Below are 23,093 nucleotides of genomic sequence, written 5' to 3'. Positions count from 1 at the left end.
GTTATCTTCTGAATCAATTTGTTTCTCCCGTCTTTAATGTATAAGTTTTATTTTGCAATCTCCCCAAAAGAAATGCCCTTTGACAAGACCTTCAGTCAGTAATCGGGTCATCTCCATGGTAACCAGGTCATTTTTCTGCAATACATGCCTTCAAACTATCCTTAAGTACCCTTAAGTATGCCCTTACCTATGGGAAATGTTTGAGGGGCTCTGCAACACCGTTCAACAATTATCTTAGGTACGGGAACATTATTCCTTAAGAGAAACACTTAAGATGTTTTATGCAACCGGGCACAGTATTATATTGGGCTGACCATCAGACCATGACGATATGTCACACTGCTCTGTGTTGTTTGTGAGTGTGTGGATACTAGATAAATGAACAATGTTCTTGCTAAGTAAATTACATTTTGGATTGGAGTATACTGGTATGCTCTGAAGTTCTCTCACATGTTTGACTTGGACAGGAGTTGAAGGTCACTCACACCCTGCTCGGTCACACATGCTTCCTCGAAACACATGGTTTCTCTCTCCCAATCCTTCTCACTTTATAGGCCTAATTGTTAAGATTTCTTTTTTGATTTGTTATAAATCTGCAGTAAATCAGCAATGACCTAATACCACCCTCTAATTTAGGCTAGCTATTCTGGTTTTGTAGTCACGTGCCAGATAGAATTGATTTGACCATACATGTTCTCTGTGGTCCATGTGTTAGTTAGGAGGGAGGATATGTTGGCAGGCAGCCGCAGCATGTCGGCTAGCTGAGCTGAAACTAGTGTAATGACCCCTCTATGCCTTCCGGGTTGTATAATGGAATTCAAATTCACTGACATTTCTTTCTTCTCCCTCATCTTGTCCTCCTCCTCTCCACTTCCAGGAACCTGCTCTATATCTACCCCCAGAGCCTGAACTTCAGCAGTCGGCAGGGCTCAGTCAGGAACATTGCTGTCAAGGTGCAGTTCATGGCAGGAGAGGATCCCAGTCTGGCCATGCCGGTGAGTGATTGGTGGACTGGTGAAGCAGGCCAATCACAAAACAGGAAACCTCTACAGATTTGTAACACAGTGCTCTCAGAACAATGGTGTCCCCCTCACAAAGAAAAGCCTGATGCTGTGAAATATGATGTGCCCCACAAGAGTAGGTCACTCTACAAGAATGTCTAGTGTGTTTAACTGAGTTGGGGGTAGGTAACCCTAGTTCCTGTTTTTTGGAAACAGCCAACCTTTTTGATGGTTCTAACAAACTGAAGGAGGGTTTTACTGCAGAATGAACTTCCTGTCTAAAAGCTGTGGTGTTGTTCAGTGCAGTGGATTCTTAATCCGATTGGAGCCTTTAGGACACACCCTAATCTAATCTGGGACCCTGGCAACAGTGTCCTAATCCATTGACGGAGCCCTGTGGAGACTTCTAAACAACTATTGGACATATTCCCAGTCCATAAAATGTCAAACAAAAAAACTCATATTCAACTAATGATGTTTAGAAACCAGCTAATTATCAATGACTTAATCTGGAAGACTTCCAACTGTAATGCTAAGGAACCTTACATTTAATTTAGTGTGACATGTTATTTACATAGCAGTTCTGAGAAGGATTCTGGTAAATTCCTTTATGGACATACAGAGTTACAAAACATTAGACAGACTGACCAGGTGAAAGCTTTGATCCCTTATTGATGTCAATTGTGAAATTCACAGTGTAGCTGGAGGGGAGGAGACAGGTTGAATATGGATTTTTAGGTTTATAGACAGTTGAGACATGGATTGTGTATGTGTGCCATTCAGAGGGTGAATGGACAAGACAAACGATTTAAGTGCCTTTGAACGGAGTATAGTAGCAGGTGCCAAGCACCGGTTTGAGTGTGTCAAGAACTGCAACGCTGCTGGGTTTTTCATGCTCAACAGTTTCCCTTGTGTATCACGAATGCTCTGAGGGCAAAGGTGGTGGGGGTTTTTGTGCAAGGGCATAGATCCAATAAACATTGTCTCCTCTCATCATAATAGGTTATCTTTGGGAAATCCAGCTGTGCTGAGTTCTTCACGGAGGCTTATTCACCCGTCATCTACCATGACAAGTAAGAGCCTGTTCCCTTCCACACCTTTCCTGTTACACTCATCCTCTCATTCTGTCTCTCCTCCTCCCCTTCCCTCCTCCTCCCCTTCCCTCTCTCACCTATCACTCTCTCTTCTACACTCATCCTCTCATTCTGTCTCTTTCCTCCTCCCCTTCCCTCTCTCACCCATCACTCTCTCTTCCACACTCATCCTCTCATTCTGTCTCTTTCCTCCTCCCCTTCCCTCTCTCACCTATCACTCTCTCTTCTACACTCATCCTCTCATTCTGTCTCTTTCCTCCTCCCCTTCCCTCTCTCACCCATCACTCTCTCTTCCACACTCATCCTCTCATTCTGTCTCTTTCCTCCTCCCCTTCCCTCTCTCACCTATCACTCTCTCTTCCACACTCATCCTCTCATTCTGTCTCTTTCCTCCTCCCCTTCCCTCTCTCACCTATCACTCTCTCTTCCACACTCATCCTCTCATTCTGTCTCTTTCCTCCTCCCCTTCCCTCTCTCACCTATCACTCTCTCTTCCACACTCATCCTCTCATTCTGTCTCTTTCCTCCTCCCCTTCCCTCTCTCACCTATCACTCTCTCTTCCACACTCATCCTCTCATTCTGTCTCTTTCCTCCTCCCCTTCCCTCTCTCACCTATCACTCTCTCTTCCACACTCATCCTCTCATTCTGTCTCTTTCCTCCTCCCCTTCCCTCTCTCACCTATCACTCTCTCTTCCACACTCATCCTCTCATTCTGTCTCTTTCCTCCTCCCCTTCCCTCTCTCACCTATCACTCTCTTTCCACACTCATCCTCTCATTCTGTCTCTTTCCTCCTCCCCTTCCCTCTCTCACCTATCACTCCTCTTCCACACTCATCCTCTCATTCTGTCTCTTTCCTCCTCCCCTTCCCTCTCTCACCTATCACTCTCATCATTCTGTCTCTTTCCTCCTCCCCTTCCCTCTCTCACCTATCACTCTCTCTTCCACACTCATCCTCTCATTCTGTCTCTTTCCTCCTCCCCTTCCCTCTCTCACCTATCACTCTCTCTTCCACACTCATCCTCTCATTCTGTCTCTTTCCTCCTCCCCTTCCCTCTCTCACCTATCACTCTCTCTTCCACACTCATCCTCTCATTCTGTCTCTTTCCTCCTCCCCTTCCCTCTCACCAATCTCTCTCTCTCCCCTCAGGTCTCCAGAGTTCTATGAGGAGGTGAAGATGAAGATTCCAGCCAACCTGACAGACAACCACCACCTCCTGTTCACCTTCTACCACATCAGCTGTCAGCCCAAACAGAACACGCCCCTGGAGACCCCTGTGGGATACACCGTGAGTACGCTTCACTGGGACCCAGAGGTTTTTCCACTTACCTGACCAGGGAAACCTATGGACCCAAGTTAGGGTGCCTCCCTACCCATTACATACCTCAGTTACAAGCTACTAATATTTAGGCCTTTGAAACACTAGACGTGTCATCAGTGATTGGCTGTGCTGTGTCTTTTATTTATGTGTGATGTAACAAGGTGCATTAAATTGTCTGTCCACAGTGGATTCCTCTGATGCAACATGGCCGCCTACGGACCGGTTCCTTCAGTCTGCCCGTCTCTGTGGAGAAACCACCACCCAGCTACTCCGTCCTCACCCCTGACGTAAGTGTGCGAGCACATGCATGCTCAGTTCTCATGAACTCACGAGTTTGTATGCTTAGTCTGTGTGTGGCTGAGTTTTGATGTAGGTAATGTGTGTGTATTGCAGGTGCAGCTTCCAGGCATGAAGTGGGTGGATAATCACAAGCAGGTGTTCAATGTGGAGGTGACAGCTGCCTCCTCAGTTCACACTCAGGTAACTCTCTTTCTCTCGCTCTCTCTCTTTCTCTCGCTCTCTCTCTTTCTCTCGCTCTCTCTCTCTCTCCCTCTCTCACTTCTCTCCTCTCTCTGTCTCTCTCTCTCTTTACCTCACTTTCTCTAATACTCTAGTCAATGGGATTGTAAATTAAATGAATTACCCCCCTCCCCATGTGACTTTGTCTCTTAGGACCCCCACCTGGATAAGTTCTTCACCCTGTGTTACGTCCTGGAGGAGTACTCGTTCCCGTTCCGTCTGAAGGACTGTATCATCAGTGAGGCCAACGTGGAGGGTGAGCTGAAGGCCAGCATGACCGGCCTGCGGGGGGCGCTACTCGACACCTGCGTCCGCTTCCTCCACCAGCTGCTCTCCAAACTCATCCTGCTCATCGTCCACCCGCCCGTCATCGCAGGACAGATCGGTGAGTGGCTTGGCTGACTTTACAGAGGGCGGCCATCTTAGATTGACTCATCCCTCATCGCCCTTTCAAGATCCTCATCTCTCCCGCAGAAACACTCCTGGTCAAATATTTCTCCCAGGTCTAGGATACATTTGTCAAATATTTTATGTCTACGCTCGATTGAGCTTGCCTTGTACAATGTAATAAATGGAACAGTCCCAAAAGTGCAAACCCATGTGTGATCTCTGCCTCTTTTTTCCCCCATTCCCATCTCTCAGTGAACCTGGGCCGTGCAGCGTTCGAGGCCATGTCCCTGCTGGTCAACCAGATCCATAAGAACCTGGAGGGGAACCAGGACCAGCATGGCAGGAACAACCTTCTGGCCTCCTACATCCACTACTGCTTCCACCTGCCCACTGCTGAGCCTGCCATGCCCCCTACTGGTGAGGAATGGAACAGCAGACAATGAAGATTCACTATATCTCCACACCAGCTGTAATGATGTCGTCCCAATGCTTTCAAGGAAGAGTGTTTTAATCTATCCATGTCTCTGATGTGCTTGGGTGTGATTCATTTAACCTTGTGGTTGGAGAATTCTCACTCAAGTACTAAAACGAGCATAAGTGTGTCTTTTGGTATCAGTGCCCTCCTCTTCTCCCTGACCAGGGGGTGCCACCCCGGCCTACGAGCTGCCCATCCAGTACGCCACGTTGTCCAGGGCAACGGCCCGCCCCAGCACCCTGCACCTGGCCCGCTCCAAGAGCATCAGTAACTCCAACCCTGACCTGGCCAGCACCCCCACGTCACCTGACGAGGAGGTGCAGAGGATCATCGCCAGCAAGGTCAGTTCTACCTCCAATACAAATCAAATGGTATTGAATTGAGTTCTCGCATTGGCTCCTCTCTGGTAATACAGCTATGTTAGACATTGCCTTTTTCCTGTCTAGGTACTGTAAATACAACCTGTTCTGTCCTGTCTAGGTACTGTAAATACAACCTGTTCTGTCCTATGTCCTGTCTAGGTACTGTAAATACAACCTGTTCTGTCCTGTCTAGGTACTGTAAATACAACCTGTTCTGTCCTGTCTAGGTACTGTAAATACAACCTGTTCTGTCCTGTCTAGGTACTGTAAATACAACCTGTTCTGTCCTGTCTAGGTACTGTAAATACAACCTGTTCTGTCCTGTCTAGGTACTGTAAATACAACCTGTTCTGTCCTGTCTAGGTACTGTAAATACAACCTGTTCTGTCCTGTCTAGGTACTGTAAATACAACCTGTTCTGTCCTGTCTAGGTACTGTAAATACAGCCTGTTCTGTCCTGTCTAGGTACTGTAAATACAACCTGTTCTGTTCTGTCTAGGTACTGTAAATACAACCTGTTCTGTCCTGTCTAGGTACTTTAAATACAACCTGTTCTGTCCTGTCTAGGTACTGTAAATACAACCTTTTCTGTCCTGTCTAGGTACTATAAATACAACCTGTTCTGTCCTATGTCCTGTCTAGGTACTGTAAATACAACCTGTTCTGTCCTGTCTAGGTACTGTAAATACAACCTGTTCTGTCCTATGTCCTGTCTAGGTACTGTAAATACAACCTGTTCTGTCCTGTCTAGGTACTGTAAATACAACGTGTTCTGTCCTGTCTAGGTACTGTAAATACAGCCTGTTCTGTCTAGGTACTGTAAATACAACCTGTTCTGTCCTGTCTAGGTACTGTAAATACAACCTGTTCTGTCCTGTCTAGGTACTTTAAATACAACCTGTTCTGTCCTGTCTAGGTACTGTAAATACAACCTGTTCTGTCTTGTCTAGGTACTGTAAATACAACCTGTTCTGTCCTGTCTAGGTACTGTAAATACAACCTGTTCTGTCCTGTCTAGGTACTGTAAATACAACCTGTTCTGTCCTGTCTAGGTACTGTAAATACAACCTGGTCTGTCCTGTCTAGGTACTGTAAATACAAACTGTTCTGTCCTGTCTAGGTACTGTAAATAAAACCTGTCCTGTCTAGTTACTGTAAATACAGCCTGTTCTGTCCTGTCTAGGTACTGTAAATACAGCCTGTTCTGTCCTGTCTAGGTACTGTAAATACAACCTGTCCTGTCTAGGTACTGTAAATACAGCCTGTCCTGTCTAGGTACTCCTGTTCTGTCCTATCTAGGTACTGTAAATACAACCTGTCCTGTCTAGGTACTGTAAATACAACCTGTCCTGTCTAGGTACTGTAAATACAACCTGTTCTGTCCTGTCTAGGTACTGTAAATACAACCTGTTCTGTCCTGTCTAGGTACTGTAAATATAACCTGTTCTGTCCTGTCTAGGTACTGTAAATACAACCTGTTCTGTCCTGTCTAGGTACTGTAAATACAACCTGTTCTGTCCTGTCTAGGTACTGTAAATACACCCTGTCCTGTCTAGGTACTGTAAATACACCCTGTCCTGTCTAGGTACTGTAAATACACCCTGTCCTGTCTAGGTACTATAAATACAACCTGTCCTGTCTAGGTACTGTAAATACAGCCTGTTATGTCCTGTCTAGGTACTGTAAATACAACCTGTCCTGTCTAGGTACTGTAAATCCAGCCTGTTCTGTCCTGTCTAGGTACTCCTGTCCTGTCTAGGTACTGTAAATACAGCCTGTCCTGTCTAGGTACTTTAAATACAACCTGTCCTGTCTATGCACTGTAAATACAACCTGTCCTGTCTAGGTACTGTAAATACAGCCTGTCCTGTCTAGGTACTGTAAATACAGCCTGGTCTGTCCTGTCTAGGTACTGTAAATACAACCTTGTCTGTCCTGTCTAGGTACTGTAAATACAGCCTGTCCTGTCTAGGTACTGTAAATACAACCTGTCCTGTCTAGGTACTGTAAATACAGCCTGTCCTGTCTAGGCACTGTAAATACAACCTGTCCTGTCTAGGTACTGTACATACAGCCTGTCCTGTCTAGGTACTGTAAATACAGCCTGTCCTGTCTAGGTACTGTAAATACAACCTGTCCTGTCTATGCACTGTAAATACAACCTGTTCCGTTTCTTCTCTAGTTGGGGAAGCAAATGCACTACGTGACAAACTCCTAAATATGTTATCTGTGTGCTTATGATAGTGTTGCTGCCTCTTCCAGTCTAAACGTAGACACTTACTCAAATCGGGGTTAAATTGCATTCTGGCTGTTTAAATGTACGCGGAATGTCTGTCTGATGTGTTTCCTGTGAATAAACATACAATCAGACTCCCCTCGTCCTCCTGTAGTGGCCCTCCAGTGTCGTATCTTGATATGCATGCCTGTGATTCCTGTCTGTCTGTGCCAATGGTTGGTTGATTCCACCGCTGTTGTCAATTATGCAATCATGTGATGTGCCTATGTCTGTCTGGCCCTCTGTGTTCTATCCCTTGCTACCCCCCCCGTCTCTCTCTCTCTCGCTCTCTCTTTCTCATTTGACCCTAGTCTCCACCCCTCCTTCCCACCCTCCCTAACCTTCCTTCCCTCCCTCTCTCCCCCATGGCCTGTGGCTGCCTGTGTGTCGGTGTGGTGGCTGATGTGATATGATGTTCAGGGGATAGACCGCTCCCACTCCTGGGTAAACTCTGCTTATGCCCCCGGGGGCTCCAGAGCTGTGCTACGCCGGAACCCCAACTTCACCTGTGAGCTCAAGCAGGTGCCAACAACCCTCCTTCCCTTCAACTACCTACCCCTCCTCCATGGGTGCCGGTTCATTCAGTAACGAGAATTGTTCAGAACGTTGCAGAGAGAAATACAATGACTAGAGCGGACATTGTTCCCTATTCTACACGAGCCAATGGCGTCTCTTCTACCCGATACATTTCTATCTGAACATGCTGTAACGCTTTGGCCACCAGAACAAACCCCATGTTCACCCCGTACCCAACAAACACCCTCCTCGCTGCCCTTCCCTCCTCCACTCCTATGTGGCTGCTGCGCTGTGTGTTTGTCTACGGCCCGTTTTGTCAGCTGTCTGTCTGTCATTGGTCTGTTCCTTTTCGCCCTCCTTGGCTGAGCTCGACTCAGCCTCGTTAATTCACAATGATGCTTTTCACTAGGATCACATTTCATCCTACCAACCGCATGGGACATCTGAACCTCAATTGGCACTAACGTCAGTTATATCCAAGCTAGTCAATTGAGTCCAGGAAGTCCTCTAGCCATCCATCACATTTCTTGTATTTTTCATTCGTCTTTTTCCACCTTGCTGACTCCTGCTCTTTGTCTTCATCACTGTGTTTCCATCGCTCCGCTACTCTTGTCAGGCAAGTGATCGTGGCTGCAATCGCATGTCTGCCTTTGTGGACAGCGCCACCTTCTGTTCAGCTCCAACAAGACAGATTGCCAAGAAGGTACCGTTGTCATACACTGTCTAAAACACGATATTAACACCCTTGTCCGTCCTCACCCATGCTGTGTTTGTCAGAATGTGTAACACACACACAGGTGCTTATCAGTTCATATTGTAAGTGTGTGTGTGTGTGTGTGTGTGTGTGTGTGTGTGTGTGTGTGTGAGAGAGATAAGTAGTTGTTTAATGCATCAGCTTTTAAATGTTGACACAGTCATCAAAGCCAGGTATGAGTAAAGTTCGTTATCTGGGATCTCCCAGAATAAGCCTACATTATAAGACCTGTTAGTGTTCTAGAATATTAGTGTTAACACTGTGTGTGTTAGCAGACAGACAGCCCCTACCTTTTTATGAGAGCTTGTATGGTACTGGTGTTAGCTCAGTATTTTCACACGTTCACATTTTTACCTGGGTATTTCAGCTAGCTTTTCCTGCGTTAGCCACTGTGTTGCTAACCGTGGTGTCTGGGTGTTTCTCTCTGATTCTGTTTACTAACTGGTGTAGCTGCTCCATGAGGAGCTGGCACTACAGTGGGTGGTGAGCACCAGCACAGTGAGGGAGGCAGCACTGCAACAGGCCTGGTTCTTCTTCCAGCTCATGGTACGTATCTGAATGATGAGGATGATGACTGTTGTGTCTTGCATGGCATCGTTCATGAGATCTTGATCTTACTCACTCGTCCTCATCACACAGGCCGTTTATGGGTTTAACAGTTGGTCAAATTTGTCATTCAGAGAAAAGCGTGAAGGAATGTGATGTTTTACATAGCCAGTGTTCATTTGAAGAATTAGATACAATCAGTGATCCCTCTTTTCCTCCCTCCCTCTTCCTCTCCCAGACGAAGAGTATGTCCCACCACCTGTTCCTGTCCTCCCGGATAGACCTTCCCAGACGCCAGCGCTTCCCAGACCGCTTTGTGGATGACATCGCTGCTCTAGTGGGGGCTATCAGTGCTGATGTAGCAGGGCGATACCACAAGGTACAGTGGCCACAACCCAAGGGCCATTAGAACGGAATTGCAGAGCGTAGGAGTCACGTTTCCCTTTTTTAGGGAATACAAAGTATAACTTCTGTCCTTTTAGCCCTTCCCATATTCTCTAATCACAGACTTTCTCTCACTCCTTCCCTGTCTCTCTCTCAGGATGTGGAGCTTGTGGAGAGGTTGAACAGCAGTCTGGCCTTCTTCCTGAATGACCTGCTGTCTCTCATGGACCGGGGCTTTGTCTTCAACCTCATCCGCTCCTACTACAAACAAGTACACACACATACACACACACACAGGTCCTGTCATCCGCTCCAACGATAAACACAGACACCCACTCACCCACTCTCAGACAGTGAGTGTCTGGTTCTACTACAAACAGGCACGTACGAACATGAATACAGACAGTGTCACTATTCTGCCACAATACAAGGCAGTATTTACACCCACTGTCAGTCATCACAAATGACAAACACACATGACATCATTTGCTTTTACTGCAACCCATCCCTGAATATGTTGTCTTACACATACCTGAACCTTATGTCTCTGTGTGTGTCTGTGTCTGTGTGTGCCAGATTGCCAACAAGTTCCACACAGCCCAGAACCCCAGCTCTCTGACTGCTCTGAGAATGGACTTCACCCGCATTGTGTGCAGCCATGAGCACTACGTCACCCTCAACCTACCATGCTCCACCCTCAGCCCCCCCGCCTCGCCCTCCCCCTCCACCTCCTCCACCACCTCCCAGGTAGCTCCATTCATTACTAGGCAACACAGTGATCTTGACCATGGGCCAACTTTGTCATCTGCGGACATCTGTAGTAATACTCTTGCTAGAAAGTCCTTCCTCTCCCTCCTCTCACCATCCATCCATCTCCCTCCCTCTCTCAGGGTTCAGCGTTCTCCAGTATGCACCAGGACCAGGGTGTGGCCAGTATGTTTGAGCTCTCCGTCCCCTTCAGACAGCAACACTTCCTGTCTGGCCTGCTGCTGACTGAACTATCCCTCATCCTGGAGCCTGATGGGGAGGGGTGAGGAGGCTTCACACACACACACACACACACACACACACACACACACACACACACACACACATTAGACGCACACGGCACGTACTGACTCATTCAGTCTCCCCCAGGGTGTTTTTCCTGCATAAGAAGGCCATCAGTGCAGTCCACTCTCTGATGTGCAGTCATGATGCGGACCCTCGCTACACGGACCCCCAGGTGCGAACCCACATTGCCCAGCTCTACCTGCCCCTCATCCCCATCGTCATGGACACCCTACCCCAGCTCCATGACTTCACAGGTGAGAAGGACACTCTGTAGGTCAGGGGTCGGCAATAAGCCAAAAAAACGTGCCAAAAATATCCAGCAAGTTTTTGGGGGGTAGTAAAAAAAAAAAAAAACACTGTCCAATCACCAGGAATGAATTTAGGAAGTCTGTTCCCAAGTATTCCCACAAATAAAAAAGATATAATCAATGTATGAAATATTGTTATTCTCAAATACAATCTTTTTTTGGGCTTAGTTGTGGTCAATTCGCAGTGTATAAATTATTATAATTATGTTATGGCCCCCCAACCATCCGCTCCAACAAAAATCGTCCCACGGCCTAATCTAGTTGCCTACCCCTGCTGTAGGTTAACCAGCATCATCTTCCTCTTCTCTGACCATGTGGCATTGTGTTTAAACCCTGATTGGAGGTGGGAGATTGCATGCTAGTTAGTTACTTTCGCTTAGGTTGATAGAATCAGCAGTATGTTTTGTTCCTGTGTTTGTCAGACAATTCTCCCGCCCGGGGCCGCCACGCCCCCGCTATGCAAGACGACGGGGACCCAGACAACGGAACCATCAGTCAGTCTGTCGCCATGGCGATCGCTGGCTCCCCACTGCCGCATGCCAAAGCTCCCAACTTCACCATGCCCACGGTGGTGAGTAATGAGAAACCATCATCCCCCCTCTGCTGTGTGGAGCTTACTGCCTCAGGCTTTCATATCTCAGGCATTTTTAGTAACTCCAGTAACCCTGGTAACGATTGAACTTATTTTCTCCCTCCCCTGTTATTGAGATCCTTTGTAGTACACTTCCACACTAAGGTACAGTACCAGCATGGGGCAAATCCACAACACCAGAGGGGGTACAGCATGCCTTCTAATGACAGCCTCCATACTGAACTACCCCTCACTACTTGTAGATGGCTCACTGCTCATGAGCTCCTCTGACACTCTTTCTCATCCACTTAGTTTGCAAAGTGACGTAGTTTGCAAAGTGACGTAGTTTGCAAAGTGACATCAGGGAAAACTCCTAGCCCTAATGTGGGTGTTCATCTCCCTCCCAGGCTGGTCGTCAGTGCAGCTCTCTGTCGGCAGAGTGCAGTAGGACTCTGCTAGTGTCTTTCCTGTGGGTCCTGAAGAACGCAGACGCTGCGCTGCTGGAGAGCTGGGTGTCAGACCTCTCTGTGCTGCAGATCAACAGGCTGCTAGACCTGCTGCACCTCTCGGTGTCCTGCTTCGAGTACAAGGTAGGCACCACTTCTGTCCCCCCTCACTGATCAGACCTGCTGCACCTCTCGGTGTCCTGCTTCGAGTACAAGGTAGGCACCACTTCTGTCCCCCCTCACTGATCAGACCTGCTGCACCTCTCGGTGTCCCGCTTCGAGTACAAGGTAGGCACCACTTCTGTCCCCCACTGATCACTGAAGGTAGGCACCACTCAGACCACCACTGTCCCCCTGCAGACCTGCTGCACCTCTCGGTGTCCCGCTCGAGTACAAGGTAGGCACCACTTCTGTCCCCCTCACTGATCAGACCTGCTGCACCTCTCGGTGTCCCGCTACAAGGTAGGCACCACTTCTGTCCCCCTCACTGATCAGACCTGCTGCACCTCTCGGTGTCCCGCTTCGAGTACAAGGTAGGCACCACTTCTGTCCCCCCTCACTGATCAGACCTGCTGCACCTCTCGGTGTCCCGCTTCGAGTACAAGGTAGGCACCACTTCTGTCCCCCCTCACTGATCAGACCTGCTGCACCTCTCGGTGTCCCGCTTCGAGTACAAGGTAGGCACCACTTCTGTCCCCCCTCACTGATCAGACCTGCTGCACCTCTCGGTGTCCCGCTTCGAGTTCTGTCCCCCCCTCACTGATCACCTGCTGCACCTCTCGGTGTCCCGCTTCGGTACAAGGTAGGCACCACTTCTGTCCCCCTCACTGATCAGACAAGGTAGGCACCACTGTCCCCCTGCACCTCTGCACCTCTCGGTGTCCCGCTTCGAGTACAAGGTAGGCACCACTTCTGTCCCCCTCACTGATCAGACCTGCTGCACCTCTCGGTGTCCCGCGAGTACAAGGTAGGCACCACTTCTGTCCCCCTCACTGATCAGACCTGCTGCACCTCTCGGTGTCCCGCTTCGAGTACAAGGTAGGCACCACTTCTGTCCCCCTCACTGATCCCCCCTCACTGATCACTGACCTGCTGCACCTCTCGGTGTCCCGCTCGAGTACAAGGTAGCCACCACTTCTGTCCCCCTCACTGATCAGACCTGCTGCACCTCTCGGTGTCCCGCTCGAGTACAAGGTAGGCACCACTTCTGTCCCCCTCACTGATCAGACCTGCTGCACCTCTCGGTGTCCTGCTTCGAGTACAAGGTAGGCACCACTTCTGTCCCCCCTCACTGATCAGACCTGCTGCACCTCTCGGTGTCCTGCTTCGAGTACAAGGTAGGCACCACTTCTGTCCCCCCTCACTGATCAGACCTGCTGCACCTCTCATCCTTCACCTGTTACCCCTGTTGGACTCTCATACCTGAATACCTCCTATTATAGCCGTTCTGACCGTTCCATCTCTGATTGGTTGTCCCAGGGGAAGAAGGCTCTGGAGCGTATCAACAGCCTGACGTTTAAGAAGTCTCAGGACATGAAGGCCCGTCTCGAGGAGGCCATACTGGGAACCATCGGAGCCCGACAGGAGATGGTCCGTCGCTGCAGAGGTACCAGCACCGGATGGGCCTTCATAGTTTGAGATTTTCTACATGCAATGTCCCTTTGGGGTTGTTACAAGTGTCCTTATGTTTTGTTTTTGTTCAGAGCGGAGTCCATATGGCAATGAGAATGTCAGATGGCGGAAGAACGTCACTCACTGGAGACAGAACACAGACCGAGTCGACAAGTAGGTCCCCGCCATATGCACAGATTAATGCCGAGGTAGACCAATGACTCGATAGAACTTGTCATCAACGGTCTGTGTTCAGTATTTGTGTAGGCACGTTGTATAGCGACGTTTGTACGTATTTGTGTGTGTCTGAGGGATTGTAAAACCCTGTTTCGTTGCAGAACTAAGGCGGAGACGGAGCAGGAGTCCGTGGTGGATGGAAACCTGGCCACTGAAGCCTCTCTGGTCGTCCTGGACACGCTGGAGATCATAGTGAAGACGGTGCTGGCGTCGGAGCTGAAGGAGAGTGTTTTGGGCGGGGTGTTGAGAGTCCTCCTCCACAGCATGGCAGGGAGTCAGAGTGCCCTCTTCCTGCAGCACTGCTTCACTACTCAGAGGGGACTGGTCTTTAAGGTGTGTGTGTTTGCGCCCGTATGTTAGTTACACACATAAATTCTTTGTGTGTGTGTGTGTGTGTGGATTAAGTGTTGTGTGTCCTGTGTGTGTAGTTCCCAGAGATGCTTTTTGAGGAGGACACAGAGCTGTGTGCTGACCTGTGTCTGCGTCTGCTCCGCCACTGCAGCAGTAGTGTGGGCTCTGTCCGGAGTCAGGCCTCCGCCTCCCTCTACCTGCTGATGAGGCAGAACTTTGAGATCGGCAATGTGAGTCTCACTCATACAGAAGAAACGTGTCATAGCCCGGAAAGACAAAACTGCATTCACACTCCGTTTAACTGTTATGAAATGAAACAATAAGTGAAAGGAAGATTGAATTCAGTTTGGATTTCCAGGCTAAGATCTTCCCACAATAATGCAAATCAAATCCCGTATATTTGTCCTGTGCACAGGATACAGGTGGTGTATACGTTATAATGAAATGCTTACTTGCAGGTTCACCTGTCAACAATGCGATAAGAATAGAAGTAAAGATGGTTCCAGTTCAGTCTCAACACCATCAACTGACATGTTGTGGAATTCTGTATTGGTCACAACCCTTCTGTAGTCTTGAGTATTGACTCATCCTCTCTCTGGTGTAGAACTTTGCCCGGGTGAAGATGCAGGTCACCATGTCCCTGTCCTCCCTGGTGGGGACATCTCAGAACTTCAATGAGGAGCACCTCCGACGTTCCCTAAAAACCATCCTGACCTACGCAGAGGAGGACCTGGAGCTACGGGACTCCCCGTTCCCAGAACAGGTCCAGGATCTGGTCTTCAATCTGCACATGATTCTGACTGACACAGTCAAGATGAAGGAGCACCAGCAGGACCCTGAGATGCTCATTGATCTCATGTACAGGTATTACACATTCAACAGCTGTCTCATCGGCACAACCACTTTCTCTCAAACACATTCACATCCACAAACTCAGTAAAGAGACATCCAAAGGGAAAGGGGGATACCAAGCCAGTACAACTGAATGCCTTCAACTGAAATGTGTCTTCTGCATTTAACCCAACCCCTCTGAATCAGAGAGGTGCGGGGGGGGCTGCCATAATTGACATCCACGTCTTCAGCGCCCGGGGAACAGTGGGTTAACTGTCTTGCTCAGGGGCAGAACGACATATTTTTACCTTGTCAGCTCGGGGATTCGATCCAGCAACCTTTCGGGTTACTGGCCCAACGCTCTAACCACTAGGCTACCTGCCGGCCCGGCTTGGATTGCATTAGCTATTTTTTTTACCGCCCTGATTTTCTGTCTTTCTCTCCCCCCCCCCACCCCCCACCTTCAGGATCGCTAAGGGCTACCAGAACTCCCCTGACCTGCGCCTGACGTGGCTGCAGAACATGGCGGGGAAGCACTCTGAGAGAGGGAACCACGCGGAGGCAGCCCACTGCCTGGTGCACAGCGCCGCCCTGGTGGCAGAGTACCTCAACATGCTGGAGGACTGCCGCTACCTGCCCATTGGCTGTGTCACCTTCCAGGTCAGGAGTGTGTGTGTTTTCTCTGTCCATTTATAGTATACCTCAAAACCTTAGTCTTTTCCTGACTGTTATGTCCCTTACCTGCTGTAGCACATCTCATCTAATGTTCTGGAGGAGTCAGCGGTGTCTGATGACATCCTGTCCCCGGAGGAGGAGGGTATCTGTGCGGGGAAGTACTTCAGCGAGGTGGGGCTGGTGGGGCTGCTGGAGCAAGCTGCCACCTCCTTCCACATGGTATTACTCAGGTCTTATTTACATTGAGATGTCCTTAAATACGTGATAAATAACATTTGAATCTCTCTTTGAGTCACCTAGTAAATAGTCAGAGCTGTATGTTCACATAGAGAAAGCCAGGTTTTTGTAATGTATATATGAATTGTAGGTAGACTTCTCACTGTCCTCTCACTGTTTCATACTGTATCTCCCCTGCAGGCTTCCATGTACGAGGCCATCAACGAGGTGTATAAGATCCTACTCCCGGTCCACGAGGCCAACAGAGACTTCAAGAAGCTGGCTACTGTCCATGGAAAGTTGCAGGACGCCTTTAACAAAATCTACAACCAGAGTTCTGGATGGGAGGTAAAGTAAATGAAATATGCTGTTTGTTTGTGTAACTTAACGGATATTGAGTTTATTTAAGCAATAAGGCACGCTGGGGTATGGTATATGGTCAATATACCACGGCAAACGGCTGTTCTTATGCGCGACGCAACGCGGAGTGCCTGGATACAGCCCTTTAGCCGTGGTATATTGGCCATATACCACAAACTCTGAGGTGCCTTATTGCTATTATAATCTGGTTACCAATGTAATTAAAGCAGTAAAAATGCATATTTTGACATACCCATGGTATTGGGTCTGATATACCACAGCTGTCAGCCAATCAGCATTCAGGGCTCAAACCACCCAGTTTATAAATGCATTTAAACAATAATATTTGATTTCTCTTCCCCGTGGTTTCCCTGCCTTTCCTGTCTTTTCTGGATGATGTTTCCTAACTGGTGAGTGAAATGGAATAAAACTCTCCCCAACACTTTTTCAAACCACAGTATTGCATTCACACTTTCACACACTTAACCAATACATAGTTGTGTTAAACAGTTGCACAAGATTGACTGGCTCCAACTCTCTGGGGTGTATTTACTGGTTGCTGTGGTAGCATATGGTTTCAATGTTTTAACTCGGGCTCTAAATTAAAAAATTTATTTGGTAGCACTGATGTTCCCAGGGGAAGGGTACCAAAAAAGTTCTGCAACATTGAAGGTCCAAAAGAACACAGTGGCTCCATCATTCTTAAGTGGAAGAAGTTTGGAACCACCTAGACTCTTCCTATAGCTGGCCACCCGGCAAAACTGAGCAATTGGGGGAGAATAATATAATAATAATAATATATGCCATTTAGCAGACGCTTTTATCCAAAGCAACTTACAGTCATGTGTGCATACATTCTACGTATGGGTGGTCCCGGGAATCGAACCCACTACCCTGGCGTTACAAGCGCCATGCTCTACCAACTGTGCTACAGAAGGACCACAGAGAAGGTCTTTGGTCAGGAGGTGACCAAGAACCCGATGGTCACTCTGACAGAGCTCCAGAGTTCCTCTGTGGAGATGGGAGAACTTTCCAGAAGGACAGCCATCTCTGCAACATGCCACTTTATTGAAGCCACTCTTCAGTAAAAGCCACATGACAGCCCGCTTGGAGTTTGTAGAAAGGCACCTAAAGACTCTCAGACCATCAGAAACAAGATTCTCTGGTCTGATGAAGCCAAGATTGAACTCTTTGGCCTGAATGCCAAACATCACGTTTGGAGGAAACCTGGCACCATTCCTACGGTGTATCATGGTGGTGGCAGCATCACGCCGTGGGGATGTTTTTCAGCTGCTGGGACTGGGAAACTAGTCATGATCGAGGCAATGATGAACGGAGCAAAGTACAGAGAGCTCCTTGATGAAAACCTGCTCCAGAGCGCTCAGGACCTCAGAATGGGGTGAGGGTTCACTTTCCAACAGGACAACGACCCTAAGCACACAGCCAAGACAACGCAGGAGTGGCTTCGGGACGAGTCTCTGAATGTCCTTGAGTGGCCCAGCCAGAGCCCGGACTTGAACCCAATCGAACATCTCTGGACAGACATGAAAATAACTGTGCAGCGATGCTCCCCATCTAACCTGACAGAGCTTGAGAGGATCTGCAGAGAAGAATGGGAGAAACTCCCCTAATACAGGTGTGCCTATCTTGTAACGTCATACCCAAGAAGTCTCATTATTAAGTATCAGTATTTTATGTAGATTTGAGGGGAGGAATCTATTTCATAAATTTTAGAATGACGCTGTAATATAACAAAATGTGGGAAAAGTTAAGGGGTGTGAATACTTTACGAAGGCACCCCCAAATTAAAACTTCAAGTCGCACAGCAAAATATGTTGTCGCATATAGAGCCCTGGTTGTAACATGTCAATTTAGGACAACTTAGACTAAGTGACTCTAAAAGTAATCTCTGTTTTCTGTTTTCCTATTCTTCCCCCTCCCCCCTCTCTGTCTTTCATGCCCATCTCTATAGTGTGTAGAGGATGTTTGGGACCTACTTCCGGGTGGGCTTCTACGGCTGTCGCTTTGGGGACCTGGATGAGCAGGAGTTTGTGTACAAGGAGCCCTCTATCACCAAGCTGGCTGAGATCTCCTACAGACTAGAGGTACGGTCTGAGGAGAATGACGAGGAGGACAAGAAAATAATCATTTATACTACACCCAAACTCGTCAGTGATCATTTCTGTAACTCACTGGATCATGTGTTTATAAGCTGATACCAGTCTTTTGAGTGTCTCTCTACGTCTTGTTCAGGAGTTCTATGCTGAGCGGTTTGGAGATGATGTGGTGGAGATTATCAAGGACTCAAACCATGTGGACAAGAACAAGCTGGACCCCAATAAGGTATAAGGCCCAAAGTCTCAGAAAGAGAAACGACTGAAGGTTTGGGTTGCGGTTTTCACACGGGGACGTGAGGAATGACCCCGTGGTACTGATCTATGTGTTGTATATCTGCGTGGCTCTCAGGCCTACCTCCAGTGCTAATATATGTGTTGTATGTCTGTCAGGCCTACCTCCAGATCACCTACGTGGAGCCCTTCTTCGACACGTACGAGCTGAAGGAGAGGATCACCTACTTTGACAAGAACTACAACCTGCGCACCTTCATGTACTGCACCCCCTTCACCTTGGACGGGCGCGCCCACGGGGACCTGCACGAGCAGTACAAACGCAAGTCCATCCTCACCACGTCCCACGCTTTCCCCTACATCAAGACACGCGTCAACGTCATCCACAAAGAGGAGGTGGGTCACTGTGTACATGTATGACTAGTGTGAAACATGGTGAGCACTGTGAACAGTGAAGGGATTTATATTTAGCAGTGTTTTTCCAGGTGCTCATTGAGCTTTACAGTACATAACAGTAGCTTAATCCACTAGCAGTGAAGCAGTGCACATGATCATGTCGCTGTCCCCTCTTCTCTCCAGATCATCCTGGTGCCCATGGAGGTGGCTATAGAGGACATGCAGAAGAAGACCCAGGAGCTGGCCTTCGCTACCCACCAGGAGCCTGCCGACGCCAAGATGCTACAGATGGTGCTGCAGGGCTCTGTGGGCACTACTGTCAACCAGGTACTGTGTGTGTTGTGTAATATCCCTTTGTGTGTTTGACATGTTGGAGTGTGTATGTAACCCGCTCGCTCGCTCGCTCTCTCTTTCTCTCGCTCCCTCTGTCTCTCATGTGCAGGGCCCTCTGGAGGTGGCCCAGGTCTTTCTCTCTGACATTCCTGATGACCCCAAGCTGTACCGTCATCACAACAAACTACGCCTCTGCTTTAAAGACTTCACTAAGAGGTGATGACACCTTGCAAAGTCTGTACATGGACTAGACAGTCTGACACACACACACACACGGTTCAATAACCCAGTGAACGGACTTTGACTCCTTGTGTGTGTGTTCCTTCCTCTCCTGCAGGTGTGAGGATGCCCTGAGGAAGAACAAGACTCTGATTGGTCCAGACCAGAAAGAGTATCACAAGGAAATGGAGAGGAACTACAATAAGCTGAAAGAGTCTCTGGGACCTCTCATCACCCGCAAGATCCCCCAGCTCTACAGGACACTGCCGGCTGCAGGGCTTCAGTCTGCTACACAAAGGTTACAAATCAAATCTTATTGGTCACGTGCACATATTTAGCAGATATTATTGCGGGTGTAGCGAAATGCTTGTTTTCCTAGCTCCAACAGTGCAGTAGGATCTAACAATTCACAACAATACACACAAGTCTAAAAGGCAAAGAATGGAATTAAGAAAATGTAAATATTAGGACGAGCAATGTCTGAGTGGTATTGACTAAAATACAGTAGAATACAGTATATACATATAAGATGAGTAAAACGGTAAGTAAACATTATTAACGTGACCAGTGATTCCATGTCTATGTACAAGAAACTGAATTCACACACTTATGAACATGCATGGACACACACACACACACACACACACACACACACACACACACACACACACACACACACACACACACACACACACACACACACACACACACACACACAACATGAGTGCATCCAGCTCTACAGAGCACTGACATCTACAGCCTACACAATAGTAACTGGACACCGTCTAACACACACACAGATGCAAACACACACGCTGTGAGCTAATCCATTTGAACACCCCACTGCCAGCCTCTGCTTTGAAAAACACCGTAGAAACTCGACACTTTACATACGCGTAGTCACACAAACAAGCATCACGCCCCACTGAGTACCACTATAGTAGGACCCCTTCATCCGCACACAATGCAGCTGCTGCTTCAATCATCTCAGCAGATCTGTTTTGCAAAGCGTCCGGCACATTGTTGGTTGGTTTCTGACTGGGTGTTTTTGGAGCCAGCTGCGTGTCTTATGTAAGGGCTGGATGATTTCTAATCACAGCCAGATACAGCACAGCCACACCTGCCAGAACACAGAATCACATACACCATACCAGCAATTAACAGGCTCCTTCATCCACACATTGCAAAAACCCTCATCCAGATAGCAGCATTTTAATCTGTCTTTTGATCTTTTTATGTCTCCACAGAAATTCCTTCAGTAGGTCCAGTCTCCGCAGGGGGGACTGTTGAAAGCACAGCAGACCTCGTCAACGGAGTGGAAACCGAGAGCTTGAGACATACTCTTGATTTCAGCTGGTCTGTCTGTCTCCCCCACCCCTTCACACACCAACAGTCTATCCTCAACACTCACACCATCCTCCTCCATCTCCCTAGCTTGTTATTCCAACCCCCCCCTCGGTCTCTCACACTCCTATAGGAAAAGCTCCCTCTGTTTATACTGGAAGTTTATCTGCACTGTAAACATAGTCGTTTGGACCATCTCTCTTTGTCCTGGGCATTTACAAAGACCAGCTTTCAGGAGGAGTCTCTCTGCATTGAGGAGGAGCCAGAGTGATGCCTCTCCCTCTCTGTTCATCTGCGCTCAGTTTAAATGTAGCTTTTCCTGAACTGGAGAATCCAAAACAGCTCCTGGGCGCTTCCCTAATTGTGTGTTTGTTTTGGGCCACGTTTGAATGTGTGCGCTTGGAAGTTTGTGTTTGAGTGTGTGTCTTGCCCGGACTGCACAGGATATAGGCTTCTTTCCATTTGCTTGTGTATGTGTCATGTTTGCTGTGGACGGGCCTGGGTGGTTACACTGTGTGGTCTAGCAGGCCTGTTTCGTGGCCTTAGTGAATTTGTGTGTGATTATTTTTTTGGTGGGGGACCAGTTGCTGCCAGACGTAGTCATTAAATGTTCCCGGGGAGTCGTTCTGTAACCAACGATCCTCATACCAAATAACTGACATTCTTTCACTACTGACTTCTCCCTTTCATACACCCTGTATCAGGACAGGAATTCATTATGACGAAGTATGACATTTTGATCATTAGAGGCCCGCCTGCTCTAGATCAACATACAATGGACACATTGTAGGTTGGAGAGATGTGGCTTTGGGGAAGAGAGGGAGCCTTACAAATGGCCTCTGGTGACACTGTGAAATGTTATTTTTTCCTGCACTGACCAAAAACACTGTCGCATCACTGATGTTCACATGGTGAGCACTGCTAGACTGGCAGTGACATTTTCTCTCTCGTTCTCTCTCGTTCTCTCTCGTTCTCCGTCTCTCCGTGTGTGGACAAACACTCCACATGTTCTGGAATGAATCTTCAACCCTGTGGTTGGTGGAAACATAATGTAGGTCTTTTTAACTACTGTATTGGACTGCGTCTCCTTTATTGTATTGCACTATACTGTATTCATACTGCCGCACCTACGTACCAACGTCTGTAACTACTGTATTTCCTCTGTTTATTGTATTTCCACAAAACTGCATTTTTTTTACCAGTCAGGAAAATAACAACTTTTTTTATTTATTCACTTTTCTTTTTTTTTTGTACTGCTTTCTATTAAAATGTTCTCTCAATCGTAACAGTCTGCTTTTATCAGTGCTGATTAATATACAATGTATTGGGAAAGTATTCAGACCCCTTGACTTTTTCCACCATTTGTTACGTTTACAGCCTTGTTCTAAAAGAAGATCAAATTGTTTTGTCCCTTTTCAACCTACACACAATACCTCATAATGACAAAGAAAAAATGGTTTTGATCAATTTTTGCAAATTTATCAAATAAAAAAACCCTGGAAATATGAGATTTAAAGAAGTATTCAGATCCTTTACTCAGTACTTTGTTGAAGCAGCTTTGGCAGCGATTACAGCCTTGAGTGTTGGATATGACGGTATAAGCTTGGCACACCTGTATTGCAGATCCTCTCAAAGCTCTGTCAGGTTGGATGGGGAGCGTTGCTACACAGCTATTATCAGGTCTCTTCAGAGATGTTCGATCGGATTCAAATCCAGGCTCTGGCTGGGCCACTCAAGGACATTGAGACTTGTCCCGAAGCCACCCTTGCGTTCTCCTGTTGGAAGGTGAACCCTCACCCCAGTCTGAGGTCCTGAGTGCGCTGAAGCAGGTGTTCATCAAGGATGTCTCTGTATTTTGCTCCGTTCATCTTTCCCTCGATCCTGACTAGTCTCCCAGTCCCTGATGCTGAAAAACATCCCCATAGCATGATGCTGCCACCACCATGCTTCACCGTAGGGATGGTGCCAGGTTTCCTCCAGATGTGGCGCTTGATATTCAGGCTAAAGAGTAAAATATTGGTTTCATCAAACCAGAGCATCTTTTTTTCTCATGGTCTGAGAGTCTTTAGGTGCCTTTTGGCAAACTCCAAGCGGGCTGTCGTGTGCCTTTTACTGAGGAGTGGATTCAGTCTGGCCACTCTACCACAGGCCTGATT

At 47.8% G+C, this 23,093-nt stretch overlaps 1 protein-coding gene and 2 long non-coding RNA genes across 14 annotated transcripts in view; 2 read left to right on the top strand and 1 right to left on the bottom strand.

The window, feature by feature from the left end:
• Positions 1-22,223, top strand: part of LOC118365684 (dedicator of cytokinesis protein 7-like) — a 60,195-nt gene extending 37,972 nt beyond the window's left edge. For 3 of the 9 annotated variants that reach the window (XM_052491003.1, XM_052491004.1, XM_052491008.1), the window contains 33 exons: positions 878-995; positions 2,004-2,074; positions 3,246-3,384; positions 3,603-3,704; positions 3,811-3,897; positions 4,090-4,321; positions 4,579-4,743; positions 4,967-5,142; positions 7,859-7,960; positions 8,571-8,657; positions 9,159-9,254; positions 9,493-9,633; positions 9,796-9,909; positions 10,215-10,385; positions 10,529-10,668; positions 10,776-10,945; positions 11,422-11,570; positions 11,978-12,160; positions 13,496-13,622; positions 13,720-13,801; positions 13,966-14,197; positions 14,293-14,445; positions 14,820-15,079; positions 15,514-15,706; positions 15,797-15,940; positions 16,139-16,285; positions 18,277-18,402; positions 18,551-18,640; positions 18,805-19,041; positions 19,225-19,368; positions 19,484-19,590; positions 19,712-19,891; positions 20,841-22,223. In XM_052491003.1, coding sequence (XP_052346963.1) covers positions 878-995; positions 2,004-2,074; positions 3,246-3,384; positions 3,603-3,704; positions 3,811-3,897; positions 4,090-4,321; positions 4,579-4,743; positions 4,967-5,142; positions 7,859-7,960; positions 8,571-8,657; positions 9,159-9,254; positions 9,493-9,633; positions 9,796-9,909; positions 10,215-10,385; positions 10,529-10,668; positions 10,776-10,945; positions 11,422-11,570; positions 11,978-12,160; positions 13,496-13,622; positions 13,720-13,801; positions 13,966-14,197; positions 14,293-14,445; positions 14,820-15,079; positions 15,514-15,706; positions 15,797-15,940; positions 16,139-16,285; positions 18,277-18,402; positions 18,551-18,640; positions 18,805-19,041; positions 19,225-19,368; positions 19,484-19,590; positions 19,712-19,891; positions 20,841-20,883 — 4,708 coding nt within the window. In that variant the 3' untranslated portion in view covers positions 20,884-22,223. The remainder of the gene's footprint in view (positions 1-877; positions 996-2,003; positions 2,075-3,245; positions 3,385-3,602; positions 3,705-3,810; positions 3,898-4,089; positions 4,322-4,578; positions 4,744-4,966; positions 5,143-7,858; positions 7,961-8,570; positions 8,658-9,158; positions 9,255-9,492; positions 9,634-9,795; positions 9,910-10,214; positions 10,386-10,528; positions 10,669-10,775; positions 10,946-11,421; positions 11,571-11,977; positions 12,161-13,495; positions 13,623-13,719; positions 13,802-13,965; positions 14,198-14,292; positions 14,446-14,819; positions 15,080-15,513; positions 15,707-15,796; positions 15,941-16,138; positions 16,286-18,276; positions 18,403-18,550; positions 18,641-18,804; positions 19,042-19,224; positions 19,369-19,483; positions 19,591-19,711; positions 19,892-20,840) is intronic. The other 6 variants (XM_052491009.1, XM_052491006.1, XM_052491010.1 and 3 more) reach the window with 3 other exon arrangements.
• Positions 5,149-6,231, bottom strand: LOC127914494 (uncharacterized). The gene is made up of 3 exons (XR_008088630.1): positions 6,130-6,231; positions 5,298-5,855; positions 5,149-5,263 (listed from the first exon to the last, which is right to left on the bottom strand). It is a non-coding gene; the product is annotated as an uncharacterized LOC127914494 (long non-coding RNA).
• LOC127914495 (uncharacterized) lies at positions 5,491-7,396 on the top strand. Of its 4 annotated transcripts, XR_008088631.1 has the most exons (5): positions 5,810-5,914; positions 6,114-6,554; positions 6,778-7,009; positions 7,194-7,222; positions 7,281-7,378. It is a non-coding gene; the product is annotated as an uncharacterized LOC127914495 (long non-coding RNA). The 4 variants fall into 4 exon arrangements; XR_008088633.1 differs by lacking the exons at positions 7,194-7,222; positions 7,281-7,378 and adding an exon at positions 5,491-5,594 and having other exon boundaries at positions 5,806-5,914; positions 6,778-6,896; XR_008088632.1 differs by having other exon boundaries at positions 6,778-7,222; positions 7,281-7,396.
• Positions 22,224-23,093: the final 870 nt, after the last annotated feature.

The sequence above is a fragment of the Oncorhynchus keta genome, chromosome 32 (genome assembly GCF_023373465.1).
Source record: "Oncorhynchus keta strain PuntledgeMale-10-30-2019 chromosome 32, Oket_V2, whole genome shotgun sequence".
Lineage (NCBI taxonomy): Eukaryota > Metazoa > Chordata > Actinopteri > Salmoniformes > Salmonidae > Oncorhynchus > Oncorhynchus keta.
Note: the sequence above shows the minus strand (reverse complement) of the source record. Positions and strands in the feature narration are given on the sequence as shown.